The sequence below is a fragment of the Myxine glutinosa genome, chromosome 2 (genome assembly GCF_964187855.1).
Source record: "Myxine glutinosa chromosome 2, kmMyxGlut1.1, whole genome shotgun sequence".
Classification (NCBI taxonomy): domain Eukaryota; kingdom Metazoa; phylum Chordata; class Myxini; order Myxiniformes; family Myxinidae; genus Myxine; species Myxine glutinosa.
In genome coordinates, this window is record NC_136262.1 from 226,082,920 (window position 1) to 226,095,213 (window position 12,294).

The window sequence follows — 12,294 nt, forward strand, 5'->3', positions numbered from 1 at the left end:
TTATAATTTGCCATTACCAATTCATCATCAGTCCCTCCTAAGGAGGGAGAGATGGAATCACCCCAATGTCTCATCCACGTCGTGATGCGTCTCACAATCCACACAGCAATTTCATTTTCTGCAACAAAACAAAGAAAACACAGGTGTGGAGTCATCATCATCACCACAGGTAAGTGGCTGCGTATGGTGCGACAGGTTCATCAATCCTAACTATCTCCTAAATGACTTTAACAACTTTACACTACCCGGGGTCTTTCTCCGGCCAAACCATTGGCGCTCTTACACTATGGGTTCTAAAAACCAATTCCCATTGGCCAAACTGTGGTGCTCTTCAATTTGGGGTCTCACTCCCCCGATTCATCTCCCGGTGCCCTCGCACAATTTCTGGGCTGCGGCGTGTACCTCTCCCAGTGGGTCTACCCACCTGCACACCTCCACCACTGCAGTTGCCTCCGAGCTTACCTGCTCCTTACCCTAACCTAACTACCTGGGGAAGGCCCTCTGGCACTCTCCCCACTCGGTGCCCTCTCTGGCACTGGGCTACCCGGGTCCGTCCTCCGGATCCTCGGGCCCCATCCACAACTCTACCGGCTCCCAGAGCCCACCTGCGGCCTCACCTGGCCGACATCCTCACAGTGGTGGAGTGCCCAACCAACTACACGCTCTAACAGGCTACACGCCCAGCCATTTCCACAACACTAATGCACCCATCCACAACACCATTCTGCCACCGCACCACAAATGCCAATATCCAACCACAATTTACCTGTACCCTCTACCTAACACTTACACTACCCGCCCCGGGTACTCGTGAAAGGGGTCCACTCTTCCCCCATCCACACCTTCGCACCATGCACACCACTCCGTACCACTTACTCCAACTCTCTCCACACACCTGTACTTGCACACCTGTGCTCTCACACCTGGTGCCACCTGCACCCTTCTCTCCCCAAGCGCATTCGCGCTGATCCACAACACTCACTACTCATACACTGCTCCACACACCTGTCCAGTTGCACACCTGTGCAATCACACCTGTTCAATTCTCACACACACAGCATCATCTCAGCTAACTACTCCCTTCTGAAACTTGCGCTTCCCAGTCGTCCCTTTAAACTATTGCGCTCCCTCGTCATTATCATCCATACTAATCTACCTGCGTCCCCACTACAGGTATCAGTCACTAACTAATCTTAACGTCACCTAATGTCATCTTCTAGGGCCCTATCAATATAACCTAACCCACCCGGGCTAGTTTTCACTGCCATACACCCCATAAGCTATTGCTCCTTTGCCCCCACCTGTGAGGGATGGTGGATTTGCCATCCCACCACATCGGGGGTCTCTCACTACCAATTTTGCACATCAAATTTCAACAAATTAAAAATTTGCCAATCACTGCCCATCATCTGCCAATCACTACTGCCAATCCCTTGCCAATCATCAAATTTTGTTTTTCTCTAATTTTGGGTCCAAAACACTAACCTCATCACCCAGTCGACTCACTAATACCTCTCGGTGCGCCAATTCCTGTCCAAAGCCCGGCTTCGTAAAGCCAAGCAATGGATGCGGGTTGTTCTGTGCCAGCGGCTGGATGCGTCCGGCATTCGGGGCAGGGACGGGGGCTTACCCGTGCCGAGATCCCACGCACCATCTCGGCACGGAGCCATCCAATGTCCCGCCCTCGACCTGCCGGCACGTCTCACCAAAAAGTGGTCGCCATGACGACCCTTTCTATCGGGCTGCCAGCTCCGCCTAGTGGAGCACGGACGCGGCCGTTCAAAGCGAGGCCCGGCACGCACCGAGGGCCCGATTCGGCTAAAAGTCGACCTAACCTCTAACCCGTTTAATGTCGATGCTTCACCTGCATGCTTACACCCCGAAGCCCGTTCCTTGCTCACACATCCAGCCGTGCTCATGCTCCTCGTACCTTTCCTTACACACCCAGGTACCCTCATTCCACTCACAGCCTTGGTCACACACCTGACCACCGAACACTTTGGCACACATTCGTTGGTCGCACACCTCACCAAAACACCTCTTCGCGCCCCCTCCTCAGTCACCTCCTCTGTGACAATCACAGGTGTGCTCTCATTCGCACACCCAACCACGTGCCTCACCACCAACTCCAGCGTGCATTCCCACTCACGCTCTACCATTCCAGGTGTGCATCCTTCCATCCCAGGTGTACATCCTCGCTCACCTGTCACAACCAGCTCACTCTCCTGGTCACTCTCACTACTCTCACCACCACTCTTGACCACGCACTCACCCTTACTCTTGACAGCACACTCTTTCCTCATGCACCTGTCCGTCACACACCTTTCTCGCGCACACTCTCCCGTTACACCCTCTGTAACACTCACCACACCGCGCTTCCATGTGCCCCCTCGCACACGCGCTACGACCGACTCACTCTTGCCAGCACACTCACTCCTTGGCACGCACTTTTTCCTCACACACCCCAGAGTCGGACTTTCTCGCACACCTCCTCTTTCGCACACCAGACCTTTCGCACACTTCACCAACGGCCTCTCACGAACACCCGGGTCTATCTCGACCCCCAAGCTTATTAAATCCCCTGGCGCATCATACGCACGACCATATTGGTCACCACTTACACCAGGTCTTCTTCCTCTTCGCTTCTCCTCCATCACCTGCGAATCCCTCATCCGGTTAATGAGCACATCATCACGATCCGAACACAGACTTCGGACCAATTCTTTTATCTCCTCTTTTATCTCTTTCTTATCCCCTCTCCGTCGCTTCTTAATTTCACTCATCCCTTCTTCCACTTCTTCTAATTTGTGCTTCACCTCTTTTATTCCCCGGTACGTCTCCTCAAGCTCGTCCTCCAAGGCTACCTTGACCGTTTCCATGTGCGTCCTCACCTGCCGGTCCTTCGTCTCCATTACCTCTACCACCTCGTCCAACCTCGTTGTCAGTCCCCCACGTACCATCTGACATTCCCTCTTCGTCGCTATCAAGTCGTCTTTTAGTTCTTTCTGTGTCACTTTTAACCCTCCTAATACCGCAGTGTTCCTTTGAACCTGCTCCGTTAGTCCTTTTTGTCCCTCCGTCAGCTGTTCCACCTCCTGCGTCAGGACCTCTATGCCCCCTTGTAACTTTACCGTCCCCTTTCTCACCTCCTTCTCCATGTGCTCCTTACAGTGCCTCACCTCCTCGCGCACTCCTCCGACCTCCTCACTCACTCCTCTTCTGATCTCCTCTCCCATCACTTGCATCTCCTGCCCAGATGCCACCCTCATCTGCTCCATTTCCTCCCTGTGAGCATCCAGTTTGGTTTCTACCCCCATTCTGACCCCCTCTATCTGCTGCCCCATTTGGTTAACTTCCCTTTCCGCTTGGTCCCTCATGTCCCTCAATTTGCCTTCCATGGTGTTTTCTAACCCCTCTAACCCTTTTTGCATCCCTTCCATTTGATTCTCTTGAGCGGCCATTCTGTTTTCTACCCCCGTTAACCCATGTTTCACTCCCTCTATCTGATTCTCTTGAGCGGCCATTCTGTTTTCTACCCCCATTAACCCATTTCTCACCTCTTTTATCCCATTGTCTAACCCCTCAAAATTTTTGTCTACCTTCTCACCAGTACCCCTCGCTTCGTCCCTCATTACCCCCATTTCGTTTCCCATTACCCCCATTTGGTTTCCCATTACCCCTAATTGGCCCTCCAATCGCTCACTCTGAGCATCCATTCGGTTCCCCATTACCCCCATCATTCTGCTTTCCATTTCTTCGCTATTCTGGGCCATAAGGGCCTTCATTTGTATGAAAAACAAGTTCAAATCCACCGGGGGCGCTGCCACGGTCGCTGGCGCGGTGATCAGCGAGGCGCCATTTTGCGCGCCCGCTTCTTCGTGCGTGACGGCGCTATTTTGCGAACCTGCCGCCCTCACTGCTTCGCTCTCCTCCTGTCCCTCATTTTGGTCCTGGATCGACCCTGCTTCACTCTCCCCTACCGGACCCCAGCCGTCTTGATCCGCCATAGCGCGACTTGCAAAATTCGAGTTTCGTAAAACAAATCCAAAATTTTTTTTTTTTTCGTTATAATTTCGGCGAGCGCAGTAACCGCGGGACCGCGCTCCGAATCGATTCGGTCGAGCGCCGTACGCGCTCCGAATCGATTTTCCCTCCCAAAATTTGGGCCTAACTAATTTAGTCCCGGGTCCGAATCTCACTCCTCGACACCAATTGTTACTGCCAATAGTACAATTGGTGTCCAAAATTTGGGCTAAATAAATTTAGTCCCAGGTTCGAATCCCAACTCCTGACTACCAATTGTTACAGACGTGGCTTAGATGTTAGTTTACCGAGCGGTTTTGGTATGACCACGTCTGCACAAGTTACCGATTATACTCGACGTTGACGAAGCCGCGCCACGCTGGCTCAATAAGGAAAAAGAAGACACACGGCTGAATTATAATGACAGACACCAATGTTTCGATTCTCAATTATATTCGTACGGAAAAGGTTAGATTACAGGGGCTAGAGGTAAAGCACAGAAAAGATGGGCACTTAGACACACTCTTATATTAACCCCGGACAGACGACAGACAAACGGGACAACGGCTGACTCACACGGGGGTTGATGGCAGGAAAGCGGTTGTCGATGGCTCCAGGTGCACCTGTGCTCAAAGGTTAGAATCGACCCGGTCCGGTCCAGAGATGCGGGAGGTTTCACAGCGCTCGGAGGGGACGTTCTTTCTCAGGCGGGCCTTTCTCTTCCTCTCCGCGATCGCAGGCAACGTTCTTTCTCCAGCTGGGGGCGCATCTGTTTCAGCGCTCGCAGGTCCTTCTTTCTCCAGCTGGGGCGCATCTCACGTCACATCCGGCGCGTGGCCGCGTATATCCGGCGGGGAGTGACACGCCCTCGGCTCGTTAGCTCCGCCTCGTGGAATCGGCACGTTGCTTCTCATTGGGTGCGTGCGGGGGGTTTACCAGGCTCCACCCTTGACGAGGAGCTGACAAGGAGCCCCTTCGTGGTAACCCCGTGGAGCGCATGGTCTGGAGCGCATGGTCTGGAGCGCATTGTCGATGGCGGCGAACCGAGCCGGTGGGAGGACGCACACTCCCCCCCGCGCAGCGCCGTGCCCCTCTGTTGTTGTAGACGGGGAAGAAGATGGGAGGAGGTATGGGAAAGGTCCTAAACTCACTACTGATGCCATATAATCACATTCTGGTGCAACGAAGAGTCATAATTAATGGAAACGAGGCCTTAACTGACATAGACTAAGAATAACTAGGAAGATGTCCGAAAGTTGTCTACGTGTGGTGCGGTGGACCTGGGCACGACATTTAATGGGGGAATAAGGGGAAGGTCGGCTCTACTGATTGTTATTTACATGCAATGGGACTAGGGAATGGGGGATTGGGGAAAGTTGGGGAGTATTGGAGAAAATAGGGGAATATTTACAAGCGGATATGGAGGCCAAATTCCATATTCGCAACAATATATAGATATATATATAATGAAAAAATGACATCCCGAAATTATAATTTCAAAACACACCTGGTCACAAGGTGTGCCTCACTAACTAGGTAGGTTTTCGGTTAAGTCCTCGGCATCATCCCTTTTCAGCCCTTCAACCTTGATATGGTCAGCAAAGGGCCAGCAGGGGCACATATGCCTCCAGATGCAGCAACAACACTTGGATGCGTACATACCCCCAACCTCGGTCAGTAAAACACAAACTACAACAACAAAACAACAGCTTCCACTCCCAGAATCCACAGCACCGGAAAACAAACAAACAAACAAAAAAAACATGGTGAAGCATGTATCCAACCAACCACCCACCCTTATATCAACCTTCACCACTCAACACCAAAGCACACACACATACACATATATACATACACACACGCACACATGCATACACAGTGCCTTCACCTTCAGAAAGCATTCACACCTCTTCACTTTTTTCACATTTTGTTTCACAATATATTTATTTTGTCACTGCTCTGCACATAATACCCCATAATATCAAAGTGGAATTTATTTTTTTTACATTTTTTTATATGATAATTATAAGTGAAAAACTGAAATGTCTTGGGTCAATAAGTATTCAACCCCTTTGCTATGACACTCCAAATTGAGCTTGGTTGCATCCAATTTCCTTTGATCATCCTTGAGGTGTCTCGACAACTTGATTGGAGTCCATCTTTGACCAATTTAATTGATTGGACATGATTTAGAGATACACCTTTCTATATAAGATCCCACAGTGAACAGTGCATGTCAGAGCAGAAACTCAACCATGAAGTCCAAGGAACCGGCTGTAGAACTCCGAGATAGAAATGAGGAGGTATAGATCAGGGGAAGTGTATAAAATAATTTCTAGAGTGGTGAACATTCCCAATAACACAGTGAGCCCCATCATTAGGATATGGAAATAATATGGAACTACCCAGACTCTTCCTAAAGATGGCCGTCCGACCAAACTGAGCAATCGGGCAAGAGGTACCTTGGTAAGGGAGGTGACCAACAACCCAGTGACTACTCTGACAGAACTACAGAGTTCCTTGGCTTGGATAGGAGAACCTGTCGGAAGGACAACTGTCTCTGCAGCCTTCACAAATCTAGGCTTTATGGGAGTGATTACAGCTTTGAGTCTTCTTGGGTAAGTCTGTATCAGCTTTACACATCTGGATTTGTGGAGTTTTAGGGAGCCAGACAGAAGCCACTCCTGAGAAAAAGGCACATGACAGCATGCCTGAAGTTTGCAAAAAGGCACATGAAAGACTGAGAGCATGAGGGAAAAGATTTTGTGGTCTGATGAGATGAAAATGGAACTCTTTGGCCCAAATCCAAAGTGCTACGTCTGGTGGAAACCGAGCACAGCTCATCGCCTATCTAACACCATCTCCACTGTGAAACATGGTGGCGGCAACATCATGCTATGGTGATGCTTTTCAGCTGCAGGGTGGGGAAGACTTGTAAGGATACAGGGAACAATGAATGGAGCCAAATACAGACAAATCCTTAAGGAGAATCTACTTCAGAGTGCAAAAGACCTTGGACTGTGGCAAAGGTTTACATTCCGACAAGACAATGATCCAAAGCATATAGCCAGAGCAACACTGGACTGGTTTCAGCACAGGAATGTGAAAGTCGTTGAGTGGCCCAGTCAAAGACCTGACTTGAAAGTCCAACTCATCCTCCAATTGAGAATCTGTGGAAAGACTTTAAGATTGCTGTTCACTGACGCACCCCATCCCACTTGACAGAGCTCGAGCAAATCTGCAAGGAAGAATGGGAGAAATTCCCCATATCCAGATGTGCAAAGCTGATAGGTATACCCAAGAAGGCTTGAAACTAATCACTGCCAAAGGCACTTTAACTAAGTGTTGATTGAGAGGGTTGAATACGTATGTAAATTTGATATTTTTCTATTACATTTTTAATTATTTTGTTAAAATGTCTGAAAATAAAAATTCCACTTTGACATTATGGGGTATTATGTGTAGATCAGTGAAAAATAATAATAATAATAATAATAAAAAAAAATAAAATATATAGATATGTTTATTATTATTGTTATTATTTTTAATTGATCCCTATTGCCACAGGTGGATAGAGAGTGTGTCTTGCTTACCATGAAGTCACCAGGTCTATCAGATTTTCTCTTATTCGTAAATTTTGTCATTTTATTTTATTTTTCGTTTTTAGCTTGGTTGATCTAAAGCAGCATAATTTTTTTTTCTCCCTGCCGATGTCATCATGAAATAAATACTCAGGTGCTATTTACTAGGAAGTTAATATTAATTTTCCATTTTAAAACTATTAAGAAAAGAAGGTTGCACATGCTTGGGAAACATGTTCCAAAAATAACGTTGCACATGATTTTTTTTGTCCATCCCACAATTGGAAAGTCTACTTAATCTGTCTGTTAACATTATATAAAAAAAAAATAACCACCTTTAGAGGCCATTTTTCCCCGCAAGCAGGGGTTGGCCTTTTTCGGGAACCGTGGTTGTTGTTGTTTTTTGGTCCCCTTTTTGAAGCAATGTTTTACGGCCGGATGCCCTTCCTGACACCAACCCTTTTTGCCGCCTTTAGCGACAAACAGGGAATTACCAGTGAACTGGTACTCAATTAGCCGACCTCGGAAGGATGACAGGCTGAGTCAACCCCCCTGGCGTTAATTCAGCAATCGACCGGGATTCGAACCCAGGATCCTGGGATCCTAAGCCGGCACCCTAGCCGCTAGCCCATCACTGATGGTGGCAACTGTCTGTTAACATTGTTCATCGAAAACTATTTATTACTTCAATTAAGGAAAATGGAATTCATTTTGGACTGATTTGAAATGCTGCATAGTTTTGTCATACCCCACTGAATTGTGCTGTGCCCAATATGAACGTTTTTTTTTTTTTTTTTTTTTTTTTCAATCAGTTAATTATATGATTCAAACAGTCCATTATAACAGATTCTAATGATCTTTAAATGTTTGCATTACCAGATGAACTTGTTTGATTGGTTTGATTATGGCTGGTTTCTTCATATTGTCCCATTGCACACTGTCATCCTACTCATCCTCCAATTTCTCACTTTATCTCCTGCTGTGTCCACTAATTGTCACTATCAATTGTCTTTTTATCCTCCTTTGCCATACCCTCGTCCATTCTCTTCCACCTTATGCAGGGTAACAGTGCCAGTGATAAAACAGCACATACTCGTTTTGAACACGCATTGCGATCTGTGAAACCTCTGGTGGAGTTTTCTCGAAAAACTGTCTGCGTTCCTTCCTACATGGAGCTGTATCCTTTGTATAAAGTGAGGCACTTTGGCATATTGATGTGTGGGGTAAGGTGGTGGTGGTGTAGGAGTTGTAGGAGTGGGGGCTTGGTGTGTGTTGTAGGAAAATGCAAGTGAATTTGTGCTGTCATTTTTACCTTGGCAGAGCAACGCTTTATGATTATACACGTGAGGCAACACAGCAATCAAATTGTTAGAGCTGCATGGAGTCTTATAAGTCTGTGTTTAAGCATCTTCTACGACCACTACTTTTTATGAGTGCAGCTCCCCCCCCCCACACTCCTCCGTTCCAGAATCTACCATCTAATGCCACTATTCCGTTTGAGCCTATTTCAGCCAGCATTGCATTGGTAGAGGGTACTTCTCCATGGCCCATGGACATTGTCACAAATTATTTACGTGTATGTTAGATTGAGTACCAGTACACTAAGAGGTTAATGCTTGTACGCATGAGATTCAATATGGACAGCAAATTCAAAAACACAGGTGAACCAAAAGCATTCCTCGCTGTCTGGATCTTCAGTCAAAGTCCTCAGGATAAGCCTGTTTCAGCACTTAAACTATGTTACCATCTGCCAATGTAGGCCAGAAGAGTATAATGATCTATCACTGATGGTGGCTTTCTTTTTATTTCTGTCTTTGCTGATAAATGACGTGAACAAGAATGCCGAATGAAGTACATGCATGAACCCATACAAAGCTTGCTTCCTTTACCCTTTTGAATCAGCTGGGTTTTCTACATCGTGTGGAAGAAGCAAGAAGACAATGATGAAAGATGCAAGGCGTGTGAAAAGGAGCTGAGAGAAACGGGCGATCAGAATAATTAGCAAGAACATGAGAGCTAAAATATGTCTCTCAGTAAATCTTTGTTCTTTTTTGCAGTTTACTTTTTATTATGAATGTAGACTCTGTTTTTATTTTTATTTTATCTTGCTGCTGTCTAAAACTCTAATTACATATTTCTACATATTTAGGAACGAGACAGAATATTACTTTGCTTATGAGAAGAAACAATCATGATGTTCAAATTACTTGAAATTCCATTCCAATGACAGAATTATATTATTTCGGTGCTTGCTGCAAATTGAGGTTGGTATAATCTTGTTGTTTGTCTTATTTTATGCATTATTGGTATTATTTAGATGGTTTCTGTCTTGGTGTTGGTGCTCTTGAATGCTTGAAATCTACATTGTAATTTCAGCAAAGAAAAATCTTTCTAGTTTATTTTTGAGGTTGTGATTTGAAGGTCTTCAAGCAGAAATGTGAAAAGAAATACCATACCTGATAATCTGCACACCAATGTTGATGAAGTGTCGATTGGAAGAGGAAATATGTGTATTTTATTTTTCTGAATTTTAGAAGTTAAATACAGCATACCTCAATTTCTTGCAATGTTTGTCTTTTCAACACGACAGTACAATCCTTCAAGATTAAATCTACCAGAGACTGTTTAGGACGTCTTCACTTGTGGAAAAAAAATTGGTGAAGGTGATTGGTGTTGTTCACAAACTGATATTGCATTGTAGGAAGTAGAAAAAAAAAAAAAAAGAAGAAGTTCTGACCTCCTGCAGCATGCATTGTAACATTGATCTGGCAAATCCGAAATTTTGTTCCTTTTAAGTTTTGTTCTGAAATGGAATATTATCCGTTGAGGGTCAAGTAGACATGTTTATGGCTCCTTTAAAATTAAACTCCCTATTTTTCTTGTGGAATTTTATCCTTTTTTTTTTTTTTTTTGTGTTCAGGTATGATTGACTGAATTGCTTCCTCTTCTGACAAACTTTTTGTTTGATCCCTTGTTATTTCCGTTTGTAACAGAGAAATATCTATATATATTTTTCATTTGGAGAAATCTCATCAGCCAGAAACGATTCTGAGCGAACTTTCACTTTCATTCAAAGTGTTTTTCTTGAACCGCCCAAAGACGAGTACTGCAGGATTGAGGAACAGAACAGATTCAGAGCTGTCTCCCTTGACATATCACGTGCCTTCGATACGGTCTGGCACCCCGCTCTGCTCACCAAACTCTCCTCCGATGGTATCCATGGAAATCTCCACTCATGGCTTGCGGACTTCCTCTCTGGTCATAGTCAACATGTGGCCCTGAATGGGTTTCTCTAATCTCCCCTGCCTGTTCAGGCTGGAGTTCCCCAAGGCAGTGTTCTGGGCCCTGTGCTTTTTCTGGTCTTTATCAATGATCTCTCCGACTCTCTGGAAAATCCTCTCTATCTCTTTGCTGATGACTCCACTCTCTGCCGCTCCATACCTCTTCCCTCAGATCGGCAGTCTGCAGCCTCCTCACTCTCTGAAGACCTGGACAAAATCACAGACTGGTCAAACAAGTGGAACATGTCTTTCAATCCTGACAAATCTCACACTCTTACTATGTCTCTCCGAAAAGATCGACTGGACAACCCTCCCATCTGCTTTCTCAACAATCCTCTCCAAGAAGTTCAGTCGCTCAAGCTTTTGGGTCTCACTATCTGCCATGATCTTTCTTGGGAAAACCATATTTCCAAGCTGGCCTCCAAAGCCAGTTGCCGACTGGGCATCCTCCGTCGTGCGAAGTCCTTCCTAGGCACACCTGAGCTCCTCACCACATACAAGGCTTTCATCCGCAGCTCAATGGAATACTGTTCTCCCCTATGGGCCGGTGCTCCTGCCTCACACTTAGCTCGGCTTCACGCTGTTGAAACCAAAGCTTTCAGAATCATTGGAATCTCCCGCGATGAAGCTATCTCTGAGGACCTTTCACTCACTCACTCACCGCAGGCAGGTAGGTGGTCTTTGTCTTCTACCGACTCCTCTCCGGCCTTGCTCCCCCAGCTCTCTCTGTGCTCTGTCCCCCAAATATTCCTAAAGGTCGCACAAGATCTGCCAGCAACCCTCTGATGGTTAAACTGCCGAAATCTCGGCTCTCTGCTCACCTTCACCCTTTCATTCCTCTTTTCTCCCGCCTCTGGAACAAACTCGCACTCCTCCCTCCAGGTCTTTAAAACAGCTGTTCACCACCATCTCTTGTCTTCCCCCATCCAAAACCTTGATCTTTTCTACCCCCGCTAATTCACCCCAGATCCACCTTGTTTGAAATTCCAACTTCTTTCCTGGAAGTCCTGGCAGTGTCCATATGTTTTATACCTCCCACCCCCCCCCCCCACCCCCCTTCCCATGCCTCCCCCCCCCAAAGCCCTCTCCCTCCCACAGCCCTCTCCCTCCCACAGATCTCTCGATGTCTCTCAGTCCCTGCTCTCAAATGTTGTGTTTGTGTCCTTCCCCCTCTCTCCCCATCTTGTCTACCGCTCCCGACGTTATATGTTTTATGTGTCGGTTTGTCTTTCTGTGGAATTCATGTTCGCTCTTTCACGAGCCTCGATCTTGTATACAAAAAGAAAAAAAACACAATTAGACGAAACGCAGAAAATTTTGCCTGATCTGCATGTTTAATCACAAGAACTACAGACTATTTAGAGAGAGGGAAATAAAATGGGTTTGCCTTTGGTGAGAATTTACTTTTG

At 46.5% G+C, this 12,294-nt stretch overlaps 1 protein-coding gene across 1 annotated transcript in view; it reads left to right on the top strand.

Annotated features, from left to right (window-relative positions):
* SMS (spermine synthase) overlaps positions 1 to 10,496 on the top strand; it is a 114,408-nt gene extending 103,912 nt beyond the window's left edge. The window contains exons 10-11 of the mRNA XM_078772328.1: positions 8,666 to 8,781; positions 9,507 to 10,496. Of these exons, the coding sequence (XP_078628454.1) occupies positions 8,666 to 8,781; positions 9,507 to 9,606 (216 nt within the window). The 3' untranslated portion in view covers positions 9,607 to 10,496. The remainder of the gene's footprint in view (positions 1 to 8,665; positions 8,782 to 9,506) is intronic.
* The last annotated feature ends 1,798 nt before the right edge of the window (positions 10,497 to 12,294 follow it).